At 56.4% G+C, this 24,226-nt stretch overlaps 1 protein-coding gene across 2 annotated transcripts in view; it reads left to right on the top strand.

Moving 5' to 3' along the window:
• Nucleotides 1-24,226, top strand: part of ANO1 (anoctamin 1) — a gene marked incomplete at its 5' end in the record, with an annotated part of 136,984 nt that overhangs the window by 66,271 nt on the left and 46,487 nt on the right. For both annotated transcript variants that reach the window (XM_081064436.1, XM_081064435.1), the window contains 7 exons: nucleotides 1,108-1,440; nucleotides 13,286-13,384; nucleotides 14,084-14,235; nucleotides 16,112-16,166; nucleotides 19,100-19,151; nucleotides 21,483-21,548; nucleotides 22,030-22,085. In XM_081064436.1, the coding sequence (XP_080920562.1) occupies nucleotides 1,108-1,440; nucleotides 13,286-13,384; nucleotides 14,084-14,235; nucleotides 16,112-16,166; nucleotides 19,100-19,151; nucleotides 21,483-21,548; nucleotides 22,030-22,085 (813 nt within the window). The remainder of the gene's footprint in view (nucleotides 1-1,107; nucleotides 1,441-13,285; nucleotides 13,385-14,083; nucleotides 14,236-16,111; nucleotides 16,167-19,099; nucleotides 19,152-21,482; nucleotides 21,549-22,029; nucleotides 22,086-24,226) is intronic.

Raw genomic sequence — 24,226 nt, 5'->3', positions numbered from 1 at the left:
TCCCCACCCCCATCCCTGCCCTGAGCTCCAGGTGAGCCTATGGGGAGACTCTCCAGGCCAGCAAAGCCCCAGCACAGCTCCGTCCTCAGGCCACGGGGGTTGGGAGCCTGCCTTCAGCCACCTGCCAGCCTCATACTCCATGCATCTTGAGGACAGACAGCAGGAAGGGGAAGCGGGTGTGTTGGGGTGTGGTGGGGGAGCCAGGAGGGCCGGTGTAGGGCTGGGGCTCAGCTCTGAGGACGGTCCCCGGTGTGGAATCACTCCTCAGGCTACTTCTCAGCATGGATTTATTTATTTTCTCTTAGTTCCGAAGACCAGCTTGGATGAACCCACGTGCCCTCCATAACCAGCAAAATCCCACGCGAGGTCTAGAAACTCGAGTTTAACATTAGCAGAAGCTGACATCACTGCAGCTGTGTGGCGGTCTTGCTTTTTCGCCTGCCGTCCCTACCTCATTGGCTCCCAGAGCCGTCCAGGCAGATAAGGAAACCGAGGCAGGGCTATAGATGCAGTGACCCTCTCTGTTCCCCACCTCTGGCCCCTGATCTTCACTCTGGCCCCTGAGACCGCCTCCCACATAAACAACTGAGCCCCACCGCTCAACTGGGGGTCTGCTTTTGAGAGAACCCAAATGAACGCAGGAAGTGCCTGGCTTCTCGACCACTCAGCTGGTGAGCGGCAGAGCCGGCCCAGGCACCGTCACGGTCCTGCGGCCACCCCGGCACGACCTTGTGCACACGCTGACCTCCAGACGTTGAGATGTGCAGGCTCTGGTCTGCCTGCCACCCTGTCACCGTGTGTGACACCTTTCGCGAGCTGCCCGGTCCCTTGTGGCCGGCCTGCTCTGGATCCAAGGGGGGGATTGCCTGGCATGTGTGACATCTTCATGTGTCACTCACAGCGCGTGTCCTTTCTGGAATGGCAGCAGCCTGAAGGCAGGGCCTGCGTGCTGTGTTCACGCTGCCTCGGCCCTTGGCGGGCATTTGGTGTTTGTTGAGTGACTGCAGGAGCGAGTGGCCAAAGTGGTTCTCTTTGAAGCACGTGCCCCGAGAAGACCCGTCGCGGACAACGTGACGGTGAGTGGCTTTGCCTTTGCTTCCTCCTCAGCTGCTGAACTCCTTGTCCGTGGACCCCGACGCCGAGTGCAAGTATGGCCTGTACTTCAGGGACGGGAAGCGCAAGGTGGACTATGTCCTGGTATACCATCACAAGAGGCCCTCGGGCAACAGGAGTCTGGCCAGGAGGGTCCCACACAACGACACTGCGCTGGCCGCCCGCAGCATCAGGCAGGACCAGCCGCTGCCCGGCAAGGGGGGCCCAGTGGGAGCGGGCGAGCCGCAGCCCCCAGCAGACTTCCACGAGGACGACAAGCGGTTCCGCAGGGAGGAGTACGAGGGGAACCTCCGGGAGGCCGGCCTGGAGCTGGAGCACGACGAGGACGTAACTATCCTGCTTCTCGTGGGCACGGGCGTGGCGGGGTGGCTGGCACGGGCCGTGCAGTGCAGGGACTGTCCTCGCTCTAAGCTGTTCTTAGAGATGGCGGAGGACAATGCTACTCTGGTTGAGGTTGGGCACAACAAGTTGCCCCCGGGCGGCTTTGGAGGCCCCCGGCCAGCTCCCTCCGGGCCACATGTGCTCCAGGGAAGGGGCTGACCTGGCAATGATGACTTTTGGGGGTCAAGGCATTTCCTGCTCGGGTCAGTTCCTTCCCTGGTCAGAGGGGCAGAGAACCGACTCCCCTGGGAGGCTTTCTGGCAGTCGACCTTGGCCCTTCTCAGGGCCTCAGTTTCTCCATCTGTCAAATGAGGAGGTGGGTCTGACTGATCGCTGGGGCCCTCGTGCACTGAAACCACTCGACAGTAACACTGTTTTCTGGACCTCCGTTCCCTGGCAAAGCCTGAGAACCTTTCTAAGGGAAGGATTTCGGGGGAGAGCAGAAAGCCGACACCCTGGCGAGCAGGGCTGCCCTGGTGATGGAGAGGGCTTCGGCAGCCCTTGCTTTGCTGTTGCTTCCCCACCACCCCCTGAACCTGTCTGTGCATGGGGGCCCTGCCTTCCATGAGCACGGGGGACAGGCCCCCAGCCCAGCGAGCCCTCCCTGTGCTTGTTAACTGAGAAATCAGCAAAAGTCTCTCCAATACTCTAAGAGCAGAACAAGGGGTCAGCAGGCTAACTGAGAAGTCAGCAGTCACCCATGAGTGTGTAAAGTAAAAGCTGGTATTGATTTGCTATTTCACTGATGAGACCCACCATGTCCTTAAATAATGAATACCTTTGGGGGTCAGTTAGGGAGCCCGGGGTGTGAAGTCTGTTTCATGCCGAGTTCGTAGGACTTCCTCTGAAAGCAATAGACATGCACGGCGGGGCGTCTTTCTACCTTGAGCTTGTGGTCGAGGGACCGTGTGTTCCCCAGGGAGCACTTCTCTGGGTCCCATTCACCTTTGGAGGTGGGGCTGCCTGCCTAGCAGGGTGGTGACTTCTGCCTCAGGGACGTTGGAGTTTCGAGGATGTGTGAGGGGCCTTAAACCACGCTGACGATCTGGAAGCAAAGATTCGGTCCTGACGAGGTTACAGAGAGCCTCTGTGCCTGACTTGGGGCAGCAGCTGCAGACAGGTGTGTGTTGGCATTTCTGTGGCTTGAGCTGGGGCCACTCGGAGGAGAGCAGGCGATTCTTGCTGACCTTTTGCATTATTATGTCCGGCCAGCCCTACAACTTTTTGCGGGAACAATGCTACTACTATGCAGATCTGCCTTCCACAGTCGTTGTATAACTGGAGGAACAGACGGGCTCCATCCGAGGCAGGGGAGGCGTCTCACGGGAGCTGGGGCTTTCAGAGCTGAGGCCTTGAGCTCAGTGCGATGTGTGCTTTGTCTGTTGACCAAGGGATTTACTGTCTGTCACTGTCGTTCTTTCCTGGCTACAATTAGGCAGCCTCACGAGGCTTGAAAGGACCTCCGAGGTCTGGTCGTTCACACTCCCCTGGCCCGATCCCAGACTCTCTATCTGTCCTTTGCAAGGTATCGAGCTATGCAGGCCTCAGTTTCCCTGTGTGTCAAATGGAAATAACAATAGTGTGTTTACATCACTGGGTTATCGGGAGCAAAGTGCAAAGTGCTTAACTCGGAATCTGGCACGCAGCAAATTCTTCCTGAGTGATGTTAATATTAGAGCAGATATTACTGCTCATACGAACGTGGGAATAGCAGTGCCCGGGAAGGAGAAGAGAGCCGTATCTTTTCAAAAACTTCATATTCTCCATTATGACTTTGACATAACAAGCAAATGTAAAGACATTCGATACTGTCACCAAGAAAAGATCTAGGCTCCCTTGAAGGGACCGAAAACTTCATTGCTAATTTGGCTCTGTAGCTTATCAGCCATGGATTGGGCCATTTTAAAATACAAACGCTACGGTGGTGTAGACTAGATGGTTCGAGGTTGCCAGGCAGCTGCAGTTGAGTGTGTGCCATCTCCCGGTGGAATGTCCGCTATATACCACGTTGTAGAAGGGCCCCTGCAATTCCGGGGCTCTCACCGCAGTGAGCTAGGCCCAGGGTGGGCAGGGAAGCCTTCATCTGCTGCAGCCGGCCCAGAGCGCTCCCCTGCTCTCCCGAGACCGGCAGGACCGGAGTCCATTCAAGGGCCGCTTGGGCGCATGCCTCTTTGGAGGTGTGTGTAGGCCCCTGCCAGTGTGATTAGCAGAGAGTGGCTGCCATATTTATTTCAGGGGGAGAGCTGCCCCTGTGAATGAGCTGGCCCCCGGGGTATGTATACTCAGATTACAGGGAGTGAAAGGCTTTGCAGTTCTGGAAACAAGAGAGCTCCGAGAGAGCCCAGTTGCACAGCCTTCCCCAATGTGATGCAAAATTGGGGGCTTATGTGCACTTTCCTGGGGAGACCCACCCAGTAGGTGCTCAAATGCTCAGTGACCCCAAAAGATGAGGGATCGTTGCTTTAAACCAGGGCTTCTCAACCTCGTGCTGTTGGCATGTGATCCTTATCAGCGTCCCTGGCCTCTCTCTGGCCAGTAGCACCCCCAAGTCATGCCACCGAAAATGTCCCCAGAGATTGCTAAATGTCACCTGCGGCGCAACATTGAGAAGCCCTGCTTTAATGACTGGACAAGGGGGCAAAAGGAAAAGAGGGAGCTAAAGAGACGGACACAGGGGACAAATAAACAAGGCCTCCTGGCAGCCCCCTCCTGAGCCGTCTGCTGGCCCAGCCTTCTGCGGCTGTGACCAGACAGCCGTGTGGAAGTCACCAGTGGCACAGACGTGACCTGCCTTTGCTCCCAGAGGGGCCAGCGCGTGTGTTATGCTGTGCCGCTCTTGGCAGCGTGGGCTATGCGCCCCACACAGTTGGGGCCCCTCTGTGCTTGCCTTTCCCCCAAGTCAGAAGATTTATTTTTGTGACATCCATGATGACATATGGAAGGCCAGTCCGGCTGAAGGCACAGTGGGGGCCAGTTCGTAGGGACATATAATGGTTAGTCTCCTCTGGCTGCCACAACAAATGGCCACAAACTGGGTGGCTGAAACAACACAAGTACCTTTTCTTCATTTTTGGAGGCCAGGAGTCTGTGATCAGGGTGTCCACAGGGCCCTGCCTCCCCCCCACCCCCCAAAGCTCCAGGGGAGGGTGCTTCCTGCCCCTTCCGGCTTCCAGGGCCCCAGGCACTCCTGGAGTGGCTGTGACACTCCAGCCTCTGCCTCTGCCTTCACATGGCCTCCTGTGTGTATCTGTGAGGTCTCTCCTCTTCTTATAAGGTCTCGAGCCATTGGATGTAGGGCCCCACCTAACCTAGTGTGACTTTATCTTAACCTAATGACATCTGCGAAGACCCTACTTCCAAATAAGTTCCCATTCAGTCACAGAAACGGGCCGTTAGGACATGGACATCTCTTTTGGGGAGACCCCATTCACCCCACCACAACAGCTGAGACTGTGCACTGGAGTGGTGATCTCGGGGGGGGACTCACAGGACCCCAGTGGGTGAGGGAGACATGGCTCGTGATTGGGGGGCATGCGGGGGGGGGGGGGCAGAGCACAGCAGGTGGTTTGGGGCGAGGGGTCCAGCCTTGGCCGCGGGCCCTGAATGTGCACGGGAACTCCCTGTGGTCCTGTCGAATGTGGGCTCTGACTCAGCAGGCCTGGGGTGGGCCCAGGACTGAGTTTCTGAGCTGCTCGCAGGGCGTGCGGAGGCTGCTGGTCCGGAACCACACTTTGAGGCGTGAGGAGCGTGCAAGCCTTCTTCCCCACATGCCAGCAGAGGCATCCTCAGAGAAGGGCCCCCAACATTTAAGCCCCCAGTCCACTGCTTGGCACCCCAGAGGTAGCCCCGGACAGAGCCCCCAACACTGGCCATGCTGGGCTGAGAGCCTGTTGAGGGGGAGGATGGGTATCTGAGAAGCATGCTGGCAGCTTAAGGGACGATACTCTGTTCCTATTTCCCCTCTTCCCCGCATAGGACAGATAAAGGTTGAGCCTGGCCAACAGGCTGTGACTACAGTTCCCCCATTCTCCTCCTCCCCACTACCCTCACCCAGGCACTGTGTGCTCAGAGGAACCTAATTTGAAAACTGCTCCCCAGGACACCTGGAAGACGGAGACTCACCGTGGGTGTCACGATAGGCTCTGGCACCTTATTCAGAGGACGGCCCTAAAAGAAGATTTTACACATGAGGGAGTCTAAGAGGGGTCCCATTAGAAACCCCCTAGGACAGCACGCATGATAGGAAATGACGGGAAGAAAAGGGTCATTGAGGCAGAGGCCCAGCCTTCCTTCTCAAGGAAGGTCCCCCCCTAGTTTCCCCCCATCCTCTGACAGCCGTGATCTCAGCGTGCAGGGTTCCCATCAAATGGACAAGAGCGCTTTGAGCCAACAACTGAAACCCATCAGCATTTTTCAAGTCCAACCTCAAAGCCCGCTGGACATTATTTATGTCCATGGGTCATTGCCGAGAAGGCCACACACTAAAATCCTGGCTGTGTGTGCTGGGGGTGGCCGAGGCCCCCACTGCCCTGAGGTTGAACCTGACCCCAGCTTTAGCAGCATCGTGAAGGCCACAGACACCAGAGCCCTATAAAGTCGGTCTGCTTTCATGCTGCGATCCGGGGTTCGCCGTGCGCCGCAGCTGGCTGGCTCGTTCCTGGGCACTCCTCCCACGGAGCCAGTCAGGTCCCTCGGCACATCTGCTTCCCATCTTCGTTATTGTGTTTCTTTTGAGAAAGGAGTGAGGAACTGACTGTGGGAGAAGGGCTGGTCAAGCTTCAGCGTGCGGAGTGCATCATGGGCCGGTGGAGACATGGGCTCGGAGTTCCCCGTGCAGATTGAGATCCCCTCGGCCACTTCCTACTGAGCAACCTCAGGCAAAGGCTGGACCTCAGTTTTTCCATCTGTAAAATGGAGGTGACAGCATTTCCTTCCTCAAGGAATGGTGGGCAAGAGCTGAGAGGAGCATTAACAACCCTCTCCCGCAGCCCTTGGACCCAGACAACCCTTCACAGTTCCTGCCCGTCTTCCTGCCAGTTGGGAATCAGAAGGCAAATCCAGGAAAGGAAGGGTCTCCTTGCCCGTCCCGCAGCCCTTGGACCCAGACAACCCTTCATAGTTCCTGCCAGTTGGGAATCAGAAGGCAAATCCAGGAAAGGAAGGGTCTCCTTGCCTGTGGAGACACCACTAGGTGATGGGGTGGTGGTGGGGGCAGGGCTGCTGTGGCCACGGTCACAGGGAGGGCCTGGGCGCCTGGGCAGTTATCCCCAGCAGTCCTGGGGTTCGGCTACCTGTGGGGATGAGCTTGGCCCTTAGTACTGGAGGGGGTGGGGGCGGCCCTCCTCACAGCCCCGGACACTGAGGGTGGAGGGTCTTTGACTTTGAGGAACCTGAGGTCTAATCCCAACATCTCCATATATAAGGACAAATGAGCGACACACGTTCTCAGGGGACTTGTTGATTTGGACGCAGCCCCCCCCACCTCGTGTGGGCTCCTTAACCCCACCATGAGTAGGTTGCGCAGGAATCAGATCCCTGTACAGATGGGAAGAAAGAAACTGAGGCTCTGAGAGGTGGGCAAGGAGACGGAGCCCAAAGGACCTGACGGGGTCAGGACTAGCCCTTGAACTTGAGTCCCGGCTCCTCGTGTTGTTGCCCTGAACCATACGGTCTCTAGCTGCCCACGTCCATTCCCAGGTGAGTGCCCCCGCCGTGGGCCTCTCATATGATGGGATGTTAAGGGCCTCTGGTCTAGTTCTGAAGCTACCATTTCTCCATTCATAATTCCACCATTACGCAGTCCTTTGTTTGGCCCTAAAGTCTCTCACGTCTTCTGCTACAGCTTTTATACACCCGCCTAACTTCCTTTGGGCCTGTCTTGGTTTGTGGAAACACACTTCTTTTAAAATGAATTCTGGACATTTTTTTTAAAGCCAAGTCTTTAAAGTCTCCCAAAGATGGTTGCACGGCTCTGCAACCACCTCTTGGTAACAGGTGGTTAAGGTGAAATCTGTGCCACTCTAGCTGCAGTTCTGATGTCCTCGTGTGTCCCAGGCCCTGGCGTGCTAGCGTTGGCTCTTTCTGGCTCTTCAGGAATCTGCCAGCCAGTTGCTAACCTATTGGCAGCTTGCAGTAGGCCTTGGCAGGAGTATTTACACCATGGAAACGGGCAGAGCTACAGCTGCAGATCAGGACCAGTTGTTTGTTTGTTGTTTGTTTGTTTGTTTGTTTTGCGTTCTCTCTGGAAAGCCAGATTACCGGCATATCCTTGCTCTACCTCATTGTCTTCCTTTCCTTGGAGGGGTTAACTCTTTTCAAACATGTCTGTTGAGTTTTTAATTCTCGTTATGACACTTTATTTCTGGAAGTTCTGTTAGGTTCTTTTCCACATTGGCTATGTTATGTATTAATAGTTTCCTGTCCTTTACAGAATCTTTCTATCTAGAGGTTTGACTGTGTAAATGAGGTAATCACAGCTGATTCCTTATCCATCTAGTCCTTTCAGAACTCCAAGGTTGAGGGCTCACTTCTGGGGTACTCCTCCAACCATCTCCCGACCTGGTGGGCCTGGCTGTCCTGTCCACTGGTCACCACCCTACATAACCCATGGTGGGGTCCCCAAGGCCTGGGAGGAAGGTGCTTTTGTCCCGAGAGACTTGGGGCTGTGGCCATCACACATCCGAGGGCGTTATAGATGGAACCACTTTGAACCAAGGTCATGGCTGAAGTCCCCAGGCCCACGATGGCTGTGGCCTTTGGGGCCATGATTTCCCGGGTGGTTGTCATCACCTCCTGTCCCTTCCCTTCTGCTCCTTTCGCACCGGGACTGCTATCTTTGCAATTCCCTAGGTCACCTGGAAGAGTCGTCTCCAGGGGACCCAGTTCCGTGGGGTCTCCTGTTAGACTCCCGACCTCGATGGGTCTGGGACTAAAACTCTGCCCCCCACACACAGGCCAAGTGGCTCTGTCAACAGATGCCCCTGGGTCACTCCCCTGGGCCTGGCAGTACCCTGTTGTCTTCTCAGCTCTTCAGCATCTTGAAGGCCACTCCATCTCATTTCACTTCACTCTATTTTATTCTATTTTATTTTATCCAGCATTTTTTTTTATCATTTTCCGTGGGAAGGTGGGTCTGAGTGATCCACCCGCCTATCACAGAGCAGGTCTATAAATGAGTATTTTCTGCTGATTTACTCACCATTTATTTCTTCAACCAGACAGGCCGTAGAGGCCGGAGCCTGTGTGGAGCGGGGGGAAGGCGCCCCCGGCCGGCCCCTGAGTGAGCTCCCGGACTCCCACAGAGACAGCATTTGCGGGACCCCTGGTTCTCTTGACGCAAGTTGAAAGGACACCATCACGCTGTGAAGGCGTGACAGTGTGACGGTGCCCAAGGGTCAAAGCCACTCCTCCCGGGCCGTGCAGACACGGTCAGCAGTAACCGCAGCTTAGAAAGTGCCAGTGAGTGGGCAGCCTCTCCACACAGAACCACACCCGGGACTGAGCATCTCCTGCCCTCGCCAGGGAGCCATCTGGGCGGAGGGCAGTCGGGAGCTTTTCAGGGCCAACCCCGGGGTCGGACTATAGGCCTTTCTCAGGCCGTGTCCTTGTGTATTAGAGTGGGCACCGGTTACCTGTCAGGAGGCTGGGGGGAGGTCCAAATGCCAGGGCTGCCCTCGGCTGGCGCACAGTAGGTACTCAGCAGGGACTGTCCCCCTCTTCCTTCACGGCTCACTCAGTAAATACCATTGAGCACCTACTCCACGCCAGGCTCTATCTCCATCATAAAGACACACCGGTCACCTAAACAGACAAATACAGCCCCCAGAACCAGCATTCTAGCTCACACCATGTGAGCTAGCTCAAGCCAGTGTGAACAGAAACATCAGGCAGATACCAGTGCCACCGAAAACATGCCTCGTCATAAGGGACCAAGAGGGGACGAGGCACTGGGCATCACATGCCTTAAAAGCCTATTTGCTGCAGGAAACTTGAACCCTCCCAGAGGGTAGGGTCCAGGAGAGGACTGGACCCTCCCGCTCGGGCCTCCGATGCCCACGGGGGGTGGTACTGTCCCCCTGGGAGCTGAGGACGGATGGAGAGAGCCTGGAATTTGCCCCCGTGGTGCCTGAGCCCCTCCTGGGCTGCTGGCCGCCTGCCTCAGGGAGGGTCTCTGTCTCCCTGCTGTGTATGTAGCATGCAGCCCAGGGCTCCCAGGTGACCATAGCTAGGACAGAGTCACACACACAGGATGCTGTCCAGGGTGGCCCCGCCTAGTGGCACCAGGACCCGGGGGCCCCTAATTCCCTGATTTCAGGAGTGCGCATCTACAGCGCAAGGTGCCCTTCAGGGTGTGAGGTGGCCTGTGGGGTGAGGATGGGGCTGAAGGGGTAGTGCTGCAGATCCCTCAGGGGGCCAGGGGCCACCAGAAACGGCCACACTTGGCTCTTAGTGGTGCAAACCTTCCAGCAATTTCTGAGCCCACGCTTCCGCCGTAGTAGATAGCCATGAATGGATGGTGGAGCCTGTGGTCCAGCCTGTGACTTAGAAGGTCCAGGGGGTAGAGAGGGGACCCCTTAGTGTCCTTAACTACCACGAATGCACCACGAGGGTGTCTTGTTTGCTTGGATTGTGGTTTTCTTCCTTCTGAAAGGAAAATGCTGGAAAGAGTTCTGGTGAGATCACCCTTTGTGAGGTGGGCTTGGAATGGAGATTTAAATGTATTTAGTTTGTGCTGGGAGAGCTCTGCACAGAGGGGAGCAGCTCTCTCGGGCCGCCCTCCCTCCCCTCTGGTTGGGGGCCATGTCAGGGCCCTGATTGTCCCCTCAGGGAGCCCCCTGCCATGGCTCCTGGCCCTGGCTGGTCTGTGACCTCCAAATTCCCCCCAGCACGAGGGCCAGAGTCAGGACAGATGGTGCTCTGGGACCTCTGGCTGGTGGAAAAGGGGACCCTGTGTCTCACGGTGTCTTCCTGCGGGGGTGGGCTGCCATCAAGCCGGGCACCACGTTTGCAAACATCCCATGTGGGCTCTCGCTGAACTGGTCCCATGACCCTTTTCCTAAATCCACCAGATGTTTTCCTGGGAGAGACCCCGTTGCTCACGTAAACAGAGGAGCGTGTTTTCCCAGGGAAGCCGGCCGCGGCACCAGCTCTTTGACCACCATCAAGAGAAATCTCCATGGACTCGGAAGGATGTATTTTGGGTCTTTGCGTGCAGATGAGCAGTGCTAGAAATAAACCTGGTCTGCAACAGGAAGAGACGGGCTCTGCCGCACGTGGGCTGTCCATGGTCGCTTCTCTCTGCTCAGGGGTGCCCCACGAGGAGGGCTCGTGCCTCGGGGCCCGCCAGGGCTTCCCAGGGCTGGGGAGGCAGCTTCAAGCTTCTTGGCCAAAGGCGTTTGTGCTCCTAGTAGCTCTGGTCTCCGCTGCCTCCTGGCTGGGGGTGGTTGGGGGGGGGAAGGTCCTGAGCACCTGCAGCAGCCCCTCATTGTCTGACCTCTCCCACCAGCTGAGAGGCTGGGTGCCAGGGGCTCCCCCAAATGTGAAGCAAGTTCTGTGTTGCCCAGATTGGCAGATGATGATATGGGGACTCAGAGAGGTTGAGTTATTTGCTCAACCTAAGGACCCTAAGTCGTGTGGCCTGGCCTAGTGACCCCCTCCCCGAGTCCCCCAGCCCCGGGCTGCTGTGTCAGGGCGCCAGGCTCCCCACAGGCGGGCCCCGCACCGTCACACTTCCGAGTCCTCGCCCATCGGGTCCGGGTCCTGAGCTCCCTATTCCTGGCTGTATCCTGGAGCAGCCGCCAGCCCCAGCTTCTGGGCTCATGCTTCCGTGGAGCTTCTCGGACGGCTTAGCCAGACAGCCCTGTGCACAGAGACCTGTGGGGCTTGAGCTGCAGCTTCGTGACTGGTGTGCTTCCAGAACCTTCTAACGTGACTTTATTTGGAAGAAGTGTCTTTGCATATGTAAGTTAAGGATCTCTGGAGCAGATCATCCTGGATTTAGGGTGGGCCCCAGATCCAATGATAGGAGTCCTTAGAAGAGAAAGCAGGGGGGAGATTTGAAACAGAGATACATAGAGGGGAGGGGCCGAGTGAAGACTGAGGCAGAGAGGGGAGGGATGTGGCCACAGCCCAGGGCAGCCTGGAGCCCCCAAAAGCTGGAGGAGGCAGGAAGGAGCCTCCCCTGGAGCCCCAGGTGGGAGCTCGGTCCTGCGGACACCTTGATCTCAGACTTCTGGCTCCAGAACTGGAAGAGAATGACTGTGTTTAGGCTGCCCAGTGGGTGGCCGTGTGTGATAGCAGCCCCAGGAAATCCTATAAGGAGCTTGCGTACTGCACCTCTGTGCCTCAGTTTCCTCAGCTCCGGAATGAGGACGGTGGAAGGGTCAGCCTCACAGGCTGTTGTGGGGATTGAGTTAATATCCGGGAATGTGTAAAGCAGAGGCTGCGCGTAGCCCTCACCATCATCACCATCACCATCGGCATTTGCCCACCCATTTGGCAGTGGGTCCCCGAGCCGGGGCTGCACAGGGAGGCCTGTGGAGGGGCACCAAAGCTGGGGTTCCCTGCCCCCTGAGGTGACATAGGGCCTCGGTGTCAGCGTCCATAAAGAGCAGTCAGCTGGGATTCACCCAGGACGTGTGGGCTTGCCCTTCCCTTGGGAGGAGGAGGGAGCCCCAGTGACTTTGGCTCTGCTGCTTTTCTTAAAAAACCTGCAAAGATCCCACATGTGGTGCCCGTACTCTCAGGCTGGTGACGTGATGTGGGGCCTGGAAGAGAGTGGCTGGCCTTGGTTTGGCCTGGCTCCGTGGGTCCCGAGAGTGTCCCTGTGCCAGCCGTACCCTCCCTTCCCTAGCCTGGACCCCTTTGGCCGAGACGCCCACTCAGTTCCTTCAGCCTGAGCACTGTGGGAAGGAGAGCAGAGGCAGGTCAGTCTGGGGGCCAGTCTGGGCTCCCAGCCCCTGGGGGTCCCCTTGAAGTCTGGTGGATCCCACAGACTACACTGCCGGAGAGCAGCTGTGGCTCCGAGAAACCTTGTGTTTCGTTTGCTTTTTGTTGTAATGCCATCAACGCCACGGGGCACCCCAGTTATATTAGGGCGACTGGAACGTCTGTTGGTGTTGCATTTGCCGTTGATGGGGAAACGTGTGATTGCTACATTGACGCTGTTCACTTCATAAAGGGAACCTTCTAAACATGAGATCCAAGGCTGAGGGTGGGGGCGGAAAAGTAGGTCGTTAGGGGCATCTTGGATCTCATTCGTGACTAAGAGTGCAGACTGGGCCTCACGGCCTGCATTTCAACGTGGGCTCCCACACCTGCTAGCTGCAAGATACTAGGTGTGTGGCTTGTCCCCACAGAGGGAGGATGCCCAGAGGGGCCATCTTCACCATCACCTCCTTGTCCCTGCTCGGTGACAACAGGGCCCCCAGGTGGAGGCCGAAGGGCCCGGGTCCTGTGCTATGAAAGCTCCCGTTTTGTGGAGGGGCTGCTGTGGGGCCCTCGGCTAAGCCCCCAGAAAACTTCCCAGGGGTTGTGAAGTCTGGGACCCCCCTGCAGGCCCTCTGGCTCTTCACCGTTCCCGTGAGGCTCAACCCCGGGCTCCCTAGTGACACCCGCAAGGAGAGGATTCTAACAGCACCCCAAAGTGCCATCAGGAGGAGCCAGGGAGGTGACAGGTGGGAGCCGCCATGTGCAGCGGCCCCTGGCAAACTGTCGTTGCGCCGTAAGGTGAGAACGGTTTTCAACCCAAGTGCCAGCCCAGGCTGACTGAGAACTTGTCTCCTTTCTCCAGACTAAGATCCACGGGGTGGGGTTTGTCAAGATCCACGCGCCCTGGAACGTGCTGTGCAGAGAGGCTGAGTTTTTGAAACTAAAGATGCCGACCAAGAAGGTTGGTGGTGACGCGTTGCTCTGAGGCGGGTCTCCGGGTCCCAGGGCCACGCAGACACCATAATCAAATGCCATCAGGAGGCTCTGAGTTGTCATGAAAGCCAGTGAGCTTCAGGGACACCCAGGGAGGGCACTAGACCCCAGAGCAGACCCACCGGGGGTGGGGGCATGCTGTAAACCCAAATACAACTGAACTTCCCACGCGGGAATTTCATACTTGTGGCGTCTCTGCTCGCTCCTCAGACTGATTGTAATTGCACTTCCTAGCCGGCTGGCGTTTCTCTTTTTAATCTCTGAAAACGTTACAGCTCAGACGCTGCCTGACTGGGAGCCCGCCGAAGCTTAGCTGGGCGCAAAGAGGAAAGTGGGGGGAGGCTGTGCCCAGAGTCAGTCAGCCCCGCTCCTCAAATCCACTGGAATCCTTTGCATTACCTCTTTGGAAACAAAAATAAAGTTTGGGGGAAGTTTCCTGGAATGTATTATAATTGTACTTTTGGCTGGGCTCTCGTGAAACGGCAGGCTTTCAGGGTTTATCTGGAACCCAGGGGTGGAGAGGGGCATCCTGGCCCATCCCGGCATGCTGTTCCCAGGACGTGCCATCCCGGTGGGGTGGGACAGTTCGGGGACCATCTGAGGATAGATCCCAAGGGTCACAGCTCAGCAGATGACGTGGATTCCTCCTTCCGGGTCTCATCTGCAGCTGTATCACATTAACGAGACCCATGGCCTCCTGAAAAAGATCAACTCCGTGCTCCAGAAAATCACGGACCCCATCCAGCCCAAGGTGGCGGAGCACAGACCCCAGACCATGAAGAGGCTGTCCTACCCCTTCTCCAGGGAGAAGCAGCACCTGTAAGTGGAGACCTCCAGCCCCGCCCTGGAGGACCCTGCTGTGTGGTGATCTTTCCTGTACATCGTACATGACATGAGAAATGCAGGTTGTGGGATAAAGTCCTCTGAAGGCCAAAGGGACTTCTCCATTCCCTGGAGAAGCGGTCATTTCAGCCCTTGCAGCCTGGTTTCATAAGAGCTTGTAGTTGTTGAGCACAGAAGAGGCCCTGAAAATGCTTTCCAAGGTCACTGATAACTGAGAGAGTAAGGGGGCAAATAGTCTTGTCGTTTTGCCAGGTGACACTGAGGATAACTAGTGTAGGCACAGGGGAGGGAAGGCATGGGCCTTGGATCAGAGCCCCAAAGCAGTGGTCTGGGCACCCCTCCCTCCAACCCAGCTCTGTCCTTTTTGGGTCTGGTTCGTGGCCTCCTGGAGGCTCCAGGATGCAGGAGCTGAAAAGCAGCCCCAGCTGGAATCCTGAGGCCCCGGGGACTCGCAGCCAGCCAGGTTGCCGGGCAGTGCTGCACCTGTCTGGAACCTTCCCTCTTCCCTCACCCCCTCAGGGCAGTGGGGCATAGCCACCTGGGTCGGTGGCTGCTGAGCAAAGCTAGAGCATGTGCAGCGGTGGGAAGAGAAGGCTTGGGCTCTGGGAACACCGTAGGACTTTGATGGGGAGCTCCTGGACAGCCTGGCCTCACGGGATGTGGAGAGCTGTGCATAGACTCAGAACTGGGGCTTCTGCCTGGCAAATGTGTAAGTCGCAGAGCAGAGGCCACGTGTGTCACTCCGCTGTGTGTCCTGATCCTACTGGGATGAGAAATAGGGATAAGATAGTGGATCCCGCTCTGCTCCTTTCACCAACTCCAGGACAGAATTCCCCGGGCATTAGAAGGACACCCCGCCCTCCAGACCCCCATGGCCTTGGCCTCCCTCGCTCTGCCCTGGACACCTCCCTTGGACCCCCTGGCCTGTCAAGGCAGGCTCACCTCCAGGTTCCATGGGGACACAGCCCCCCACAGCCACCCTCCCCAACTCTACCTTAGGGAGTGGGACCTTTCCCACAGATGTCCCTGTGCACTCAGAAAGCCACAGGCGATGTCCATGCAGCCCCCAGACCTTAGGACCGAAGCCGTTTGGAAGTTACAGGGAGATTTTCCTTTTTAAAAAAATTGTATTGGGGAATATTGGGGAACAGTGTGCTTCTCCAGGGCCCATCAGCTCCAAGTCGTTGTCCTTCAATCTAGTTGTGGAGGGCACAGCTCAGCTCCAGGTCCAGTCGCCATTTTCAATCTTTAGTTGCAGGGGGTGCAGCCACCATCCCATGCGGGAATTGAACCGGCAACCTTGTTGAGAGCTCGTGCTCTAACCACTGGACCATCCAGTTGCCCCTCCAGCAACTCAGTGGCCGCTCATTGTCTTCAATCCAGTTGTGGAGGGCGCAGCTCACTGGCCCATGTGGGAATCGAACTGGCAACCCCGTTGCTCAGAGCTCGCACTCTAACCACCTGAGCCATCCGGCCGCCCCATGAGATTTTCTTAAATATTGGAAGTGTGATGGTGAAGTGAGACCATCCCCACACCCAGCAATAGTGAGACAGAGACCAAAAACTGGCCACTAATTTTATCATCAGAAGGAGACGGGACCCTTGAGGGGGAGGTCTGAGCACACTGGCCATTAGGGTCGCTTCCCACCTCTGTAGATTTCCCAGCCTCCCGGAGGGGTGAGGGCAGAAGAAACAGACTGTTCCAAGTACCCAGGTCGCGTCACACCTGGCCCGCAGTTTCACCGATTTCACAGTTGCTGCTCATGGGAACAGCGTGGTCCCCAAGGCCTTAGAAACCTGGAGAGCTGACTCCCGTGATCTGTGTCTCTTTTTCTTCCCGGTATTTCAACAGATTTGACCTGTCTGACAAGGATTCCTTTTTCGACAGCAAAACCCGGAGCACAATAGTAAGTGTCATGGAGGGATTTGCTCGTCACCAGCAAGGTGGCCCCGGGGAAACCGATGATAATTTCATTTCGGAGAAATTCCTCCGGGTGGAAGAGGCTCTAATTGTCTGTGACTGAAATAATTAGAATAATATAACCAAGAGGGCTGCAAGGGGCCCAGGGGATGGCCCAGCCCAGGCCGGAGAGGAGGAGAGGAGGTACAGCAGGAAAGAGGCAGAGGGGTTCCTTGGATGATTTTCGCAGGGTCCAGTCTTTGCCGCTTCCCACCCACCTCCCCGGCCTCCTTGCCTCCCGCCTGGTGCGCTCCTCGCTGTCGCTGTCGGGTTCCAGACCCTGAGCTTGCCCAGCAGGCAGGCCTGGCAGGAGTGATGGGGCAGTGGCGGTAGGGTTGGGGTAGATATCTGGGGCTTTGCCAGGCGAGCTGACTGAGGTTTGAAACCTGATCAGGCCACCCTACTCTATTCAAGGTATTGGTTGAATGTTTATCCATTGGCTGCCAACTTGTCCGCTAGCCAGGCTGAGCCGTGCACGGCTCAGGAGCCAGCTTTTATCTAAACAAGAAATGAACCTCGCAGCCAAGCCGTTGTTGCTGCTCTCTCCTCCCTGCCCCGAAAGCCCAGCCTAGTGGGGAGAGGTGCAGAGCTTGACCTTGAGTAAATAAGTGCCTCTCATGGCCACATCCTGAGACTGGAAGGTGGCCAGGTGAGAGAGTGGTGCAGGTCCCATTGGCATGAGGGGCTCAAGGCCGCTGCCAGGACAGGCAGATCCGGGTACCGTCACCCTTCATTCCCTCCCAGCCTCGTGACCTCGGGAGTCACTGAGCCGGCACCTGAACAAGGCCGACCCTGGCTCTCTGTTCAAAGGGCGGCCGTGTGCCCCCACCGAGGGTAACCAGGACGCAGTTTCAGGAACAGAGCTGCTGCTGTGATTTTTATTATTGACCATGTTGCTGATTAATTTTAGCAATGAAATCACACAATTATAAACCACAAGGAACTTGTTTATGCAAAATCACCAGCCGCCTGATGTAGCTTGGGGTTGACGTGTCCGTAAGAGGTGATCCCTGTCCCTGAGATGTGGGAGAACCAGCCCCAGTTTTAACCTGGATGGTTTCCCTTTCCTGCGCTGGTGTGAGACACAAGACAATGGCCAACTGAATTAACTGAGGCATGTGCCTGTGTTCCAATATGCATGTCCACCCCATCTTTTTACATTATCTGAGGCTGCCAAATGTTCCCCAGAAGCAGAGGTCAGGTGCTTGCTATCGGGGAGGTGGCCGAGGTGGGGCACGGGGGAACATATGTGAATCGACAGCTGTAGCCCCCATCTCATTGGGGTTCTGCTATAAAATTGGGTTCAGTCTGTGATCCGCAAGAAAGCTTGGGGTGAGTTCGTTATAGGCAAAGTTATTGAAATGCGACAGCCCCTCCGGCCTCCTTCCCTGAGCTCCTGGCCTCAGGGTCGCCCAGGGTGCCAGTAGCTAGGAGTTGGGAACAGCAGGAGAGAGCTCCGAAGTGCTGGTCTCAGGACTTAGGCCTTCAGCTTGGGGGCACTAGGTAGCCATAGAAGGGCATGGGGCAAAGTTCAAGACGCAGTCAGATCGGTCCTACAGAGTCACTGCCCGTGGCCAGCTGTGGGAGGGCAGATGGAAAGCCGATGCAGTCACAGCCGCAGTTGTGAACAGGGCTGTGATGGGAGGAGAATCCTCACGGTCAGGAAGAGGCCACCAGTTAGGTTTGGGGGGGCGATGGGGAGGGAGCCATCTGAGTGCACCATTCATTCATTCATTCACTCATTCCTTCATTCAGTGGGCAGTTATTGAGCACCCACCACGTTTCCAAGACTGGCAGGTGGGAAGAGGCAATAGGCACATTTATAATAGGGCAGGTGGTGGAATGCACTTCAGGACAAGACAGCAGAGTTAGAAGGCAGAGCGAACGAAATGGTGGGTGCTCTTTGGCCTGTTAAGTTCCCCCTAATTAAAGCTCAGGGGACAAGTGCTTCTAGCAAAAGGAAAAGGCAGAGTGGAGGCCCCGAGGCTGTGGGAGAGGGTTTGGTGAATGAGAGGAGGAGCCAGGGGGCTGGAGTTGCTGGAACAGAACTGGAACAGACAGAGATGGGGGGAGGTCAGCTAGTCGGGTCAGGGGAGCTCCTGGAAGGCCGTTGGCCTCGCCCGAGTGAATGGGAGCACAGAGGGTTTCGAGGGGGATTGGTGTGCTCTGACCCGCGCCTCTATAGTGTAGGGCCGATTATTTTCATCCCATTTGGCAGGTGGGGAAACTGAGGCACAGGGTGGTGAGATAGTTTGCCCAAGACCACACAGCTACAAGTGGTGGAGCCAGAACTCAGACCCAGGCAGGTAGACTCCCCAGCTGGGGCTCCTGAGGCCACCAAGCTAAATGTTTCATTAGTGAAGAGGGCATGGAACTGGGGTGCTGTGTGGCTGTTCAGGGGGGCTTCTGCCAGACACCCCACATTCTGCTGCCCCCTCACACAGTATGGAATGGAATCCTGAGACTTGCCCCTGGGTTTCTAGAACATTCAGGGCTATCCCCGGGAGTTGTCCTATTGGCTGTGTCCTCGTCCCTCCGAATTCTAACTCATCTCTCAGCTGTAGGAACAATAATAGCCCATCAAGCAGGGCACATGGGACAAGTCCTAACCATGAACAGCAGCGTGACACAGAGTCAGTGCTGCATGAAGGGAAGTGTCCGGTGGGACCCCTGCGCGACGTACTTACTTGTCCCTGAGAACATCGAGCCCCTGAAGCTGCTGATGAAGCACCCTCAGAAAAGTCTGCCACTGTCCCTGGAGAGGGGTGGGAGGTCGTCACTAGTCACACTCGACCACGTCCCTTCTCGGCGATCGCACGGCCGTTGCTGCGTGCCATTGCAGCCTGAGTGACGGTCCTCCCCTTTTTGTCTCCACACTAGGTCTATGAAATTCTGAAAAGAACAACGTGTACCAAAGCCAAGTACAGCATGGGTAAGGACATTTTTGGGGCTTGACATCAGCGCTGGTTTTCCCAGTGGTAATCTTGCCTCAGAATCATCTCCGTGGGGGGTGGGCGGCCCCCTTGGGGTTTCTTAGAGTTTTGATTTAAGCCTGTGTGACAGTTTCAGACAGGAGAGCCGTTTCAGGACCGTTTCAGGACCGAGGGTCCGTTTTTACCAAAGTCTGGCACTTTTTACACCCAGGTCTGCCTCTCTTTGTCTTGAGGCATTTGTGGTGGTGTGTGGAGACAGACACGCGCCGTAAATCCTGGCTTCTGGAAGCTGTAGGGGAACCAGGTGTCTTAACCCTCTCTTGTCCCTCACAGTCCAGCAGGAAGTCGTTAGGGTTCCAGCCGGGGCGATGGCCCAAAGCAGCACTCTAGGCTGGGTGCAGCCAGGCAGGCTCACGGCTTAGAGTGGAGGGCGCCCCACGGGGCCAATGCAGCCCCACAGCAGGCTTTGCTGGAAAGCACTCCCCTAGACACACGCCCTGATTCCGGAAGCTGCCGCAGGACCACCCCAGCCAGGCTCCTCTGGTCCCAGTTTCCAGAGGAAGCCACAGATGCAAAACCTTTCTGATTAAGCCTGTGGACGGGAACCACCCCCACGCGGGTGTTTGCTAACGTGGAACATTTCAGAGCAAAGGAATGCTGTTCTCGCCTTCCCCGTTCTCCTCGAGTTGTGTTATGGCCAGACGAGCATTGTGCTAACAGTGCCATCAGGGGCGTCTCAGGTCCCAGGGCTGTGGCCGCAGGGCCACAGGGCAGGCCTGGTAAGAGCCTGAGTCTGTGCACCCTTCCGGGAGAGAGGTCCTTACACACGCATCTGTCTTCCTGTGGAGGGAAAGACGCCACGGGTGGGGAAATGGAGAACAGGAGAAGGAGTAAAATGCGCAGCAGCTGAAGGCCCGGGGAGAAGCCCAGGGTACAGGGTGGAGAGGATGAACTCTCCAGGATCAGGTGGGCTGCATGTCCCCTAGCTGGTATGGCTTCTGGCCGGTCACAGGGACACCCTTCCAGGCCTGATATTTCTAAGCTGTATCCTGAGACAGTGGGAGTGGCGGCCCTCACCCAGGGGTCAAGAGGAGCCCCGGAAAACTGTCCCCATAGGCCTGGCCCACCTCCGACAGAGGGAGAGCCTCCAGAATGGCCCAGGTCACCAGAGTGGGGAGGAAGCGTGGTCCTAGTCCCATGCAGTGCCAGACCTCAGCGTCCCCGTGGGGCCCCTTGAGGCCCTCTGCGAGGGAACTGCCGTGGTTTCTGTGAACGTTTGCAAAGAGTCCAGAGTCTGAGGGTTGACCTCGGGAACTGAACCCTGCTCCGGGTGCTCCCTGGGGTGGGCACTCTGTTCCTGCCAGGTGTCTGGCAGGGCTGGTTGCCAGTGCCTGGTGACAGAGCAGATGGATCGAGGGGCCTTCTCTGCACCCCCATTTCATGTTATTGCCTTGCCTGTAGGCCGTGCGGGCCTCCGAACTTCATTCATTCCACTTGCAGCAAATGATGGATTCTGTCACACGCCAAGCCTCTTCTCAGGAGCTCCCTGCCCTCAGGGGGTCTGTATTCCGGGGGACGGAAACACATAGCAAATAATCAGATAAACCAGAACATAACCTTGCAGTTGAAGGGGGTGGGGATCGCTTGGGGGATTAGAAGCAGTGGTTGGAGAAAGCGTAGACATGAAGAAGGTGAGGGGCGAGCCCTGCAGACAGGGGAAGCAGCCTGCACACTGGCAGCTCCTGGGAAAACAGGGAGGAGGAGACTACCCGGACCAGACCCCATGTGCATCTTTTACTGCAGGTGAATGTCTCGCTCACGTGTGACTTTAGCAATGTGCTCCCATGTCTCTCTGAGCATCTCTCAGGTGCCCTGACCATTCCAGATCACTAACCGAGGAAATGGTCTGTGTTTAACCAGACTTCAGGAAGGCACTCTCCCACCACTTTCACAGTAGCAGAGAGTGGGCCAGCCAAGCCCCTGAAAAATCTGACTCATTTATTGCATAGAAAGCCTCTTGGGCTAGGCAGAGGGTTCTGTGACTAACAGGGGCTTCATGGAAACTTCTCAGCAGCGCTGGCCCCCAAGGATGTGTGTGGAGCTGACCAGACTCCCAGGAACCCCGTTCCCATGCACTGGCCGCATCTGCCTTGTGCCTGAATCCACACCTTCAGAGTCCAGGAGGTGCAGGGCCTGGGGTCTGCAAATAACGGCCTGGCTCTCATCCCACTGCCCCAGGAGCACTGGACCACAGTGCACTTTCTCCCCCAAATGCCGCTTTGATCCTTTCAGGCCCTTTTGCATGTAACTAATAGCCGATGTATAAACAGGGCAAGGAGAGGGAAGAAAGAAGGACTCTGCCCTTTTAAGTAAAAGGCGAAAATGTGGTAAATACGGTAAGTGCCTCTGCCCCAGCACGGGGCCCACAGGCCTCCTCTTTGGCTTTTCCAATCAACCTAAAATCTAATTCCAAATTGTATGTGTGTTTCTGACACCATCAATTTTCCCATCATATTTTTCTCATGATTCAGCTTTTCTAACCACTTAAAATCCATCTTTCTGATCTGCAGGCTTGCCCTCAAGCAGGCGGGGTAGTTGGTGAATTGCAGGTTTGGGGGTTCCTCCTTCCTCCCAGACGTAACTTCCTCTTGGGGTTTCCTCTGTGTCTTCCTAATCCTGCCAGTAGAGCATGTTTTTGTCATCTAGTCGGACCCGGGGAGGAAACCCCAGGAAGGTTGCCGGGCTCTGTGCAGCCAGGTGTGGTTCGCTTTGAGAAAATTCTCGGTGATTGAGAGAGTCCTGGGACCGCTCTGATGGAACGAGGAGCAGCGGGGGACGTGCCTGGTCCATAATCCTCTCTCTGCCTTTATTTTTAAGGTATCACAAGCCTGCTGGCTAATGGCGTTTACTCAGCGGCCTACCCCCTACACGACGTAAGTGACCTGGACCCACAACTGATGTCTGCGTCATTTGCCTCCTCACATCCCCGCGGGCCACCCCTCCCCCACCCAGGGAGCTCTAATTATCCTGTGGTCTGGCTTCCTGCTTTGGTTCTCCCTTAAATGTCAACTGTGCACAGGCCTTCTCTGTTCCCCCAGGTGGGGACTGAGAAGTTACACGCGGGCCCACCGTTTCTTGCAGAACAGTTCCACCCAACAGGGATTTGTGGCAGAAATGCTGCGGCCAGCTGGGCATGAAATGTCGTCCCTGGCCCCTCCGGGTTGGCCAATGACCAGGGCTCTGTATGTCTCTGTCTCCTCAGAGCAAGTGGCCAGCTTCCTGAGCTGAATCTTCAAATCCCACTGGGATCCTCCTGACAAATATAGCCCGTGGCCATGGCCGTGTGTTGTCTTGGCTCGGGGTAGAGAGAGCAAGATGATTTTCTTCTTATTATCTCTATGGAAACAGGGACTAGAGTTCAGCAGGGCACTGGGAATGGGCCGTGAGGCCCGAGCACTGTGGGAAGCCCGGACAGAGGATCTCTGGAACTTTCCAAATTGTGTTACTGCAAAGACTAGGAGCCAAGAAGCTGGAAAGAGAGGGCGGGCCTGGGGGCCGGGGACCCAGCTTCTAGTCCCGGCCACTCACTCTGCACCCTTGAATGGAGGCATTCATTCCCTTGTTGCCTCTGAGCCCCAGCGTCCCCACCTGCGAGTCAGGAATGATACCTGCCCTGTCCCATGGCCAGGGTCGCAGGAGGTGTCAGAGGGAATACAGAAATGAAAGGGTTTTCAGTAACACTGGATTGGACAAACGGAGGGTGCCGGCACAGCAGAGGGCCACCCGCCCGGACCATGACCTGCTGCCCATCCCCTCATCACTCACTGTAGGAATCTGGGGTCGACTGACCAGCTCTCCCACCTTTGTAACTTCCTGTTTGCTGTTCCTTCCGCCTGCAATGCTCTTCCTCGCCGCCTCTGCCTAGACAGCGCCTCTCCACTCCCCAGGGCACACTCAGCATCACATCCGCTCCAAGCTTTTCCTTGTCCCCCCTTCTCCGGCACAGTTGATCTCTTCCTTCCTCCTCTGGGCTTCTGATGCTCCCTGTCCCACAAAGACACCACTGTTTGGGCACCGTTGCTTGTAAGTGTAGCTCATGAAAGCCCCACGCTCGTTCCTAGTGGCTGCTCCATAAATGCGGTATTGATTTGGGTTGGATCTTCTCAAGTTGCCTTGGTGAGCAACCTGTTGCTGGACAATGTTTCAAGGGCAGGGCTCAGGCCCCGCAGACCCTGGCCATCACTCCCGCCTCCTCCCGAGAAGCCCAGGTCCTCTGGCTCTCCTTCCAGGGTCCTTTCCAGCTGGATGAGGGACTTGGGGCATCTTGAGGGAATGTGGAATTTTACATCCGTGAATTTTCCATGCACTTGAAGGGCACCCACCTCCTTAAGTACCTAAGCTGTGTTCAAACGTTTAGGGAGCTACATCACTCTGAGTGGGGCCAAGTACAGCCCATGCTCTCCAACAGAATGCTGCCCGCAGGGAACTTGGCCTCTGTGCTTGGCAGCTCTGGTTCGAAAGTTTTCATCGTCTGTCTCCCTCACCACTAAGTTGTCTGATGTCACTGCTCGCTGCCCTCCGCGCATGGCCCATAGCATCGCCACCCCCTCCAATGCCTGCTTACTGCATTCTTTCATTCGATGAGAGTATCTGTCAGCAGGATGCAGGGGGCTGGTGCCAGGCAGATAGCCACCTGCGGGACTAATGTGTGCAGGAAGCGTGCTGTGCTCTGAGGGAGACCCCAGGGCGTCTCCTCTAATTAGTGTGTCAATTATAGAGGAAGGACTTTGACATTTCAGCTGGCTACTCAGCAGCTTTTGACTTTCCTTCACGTTTGGCATCTACCCCCCTAGAGGTCACCGGCTAATTGACCTCTGGATCAATGAGGTGCTGCTGCTGGGACCAGGTGGCTGTCTTCCATGTGGCTTCTTGAGAGAAACTTGGGAAATGCTAAAAGGTTGGGCGTGGGCAGGGGAGGGTCCCTGAAAACTCTGGAGGAAACTGGTTAAACTGCTCTGAGGGTCTCCATTCAAAGATCAGGGCATTGGGTTGCCTGCCTGGTGGTCAAGTCCTC

The sequence above is a fragment of the Rhinolophus hipposideros genome (assembly GCF_964194185.1).
Source record: "Rhinolophus hipposideros genome assembly, chromosome: 10".
In the NCBI taxonomy this organism is placed as follows: Eukaryota; Metazoa; Chordata; class Mammalia; order Chiroptera; family Rhinolophidae; genus Rhinolophus; species Rhinolophus hipposideros.
This window is presented reverse-complemented; position numbering and strand designations above follow the sequence as displayed.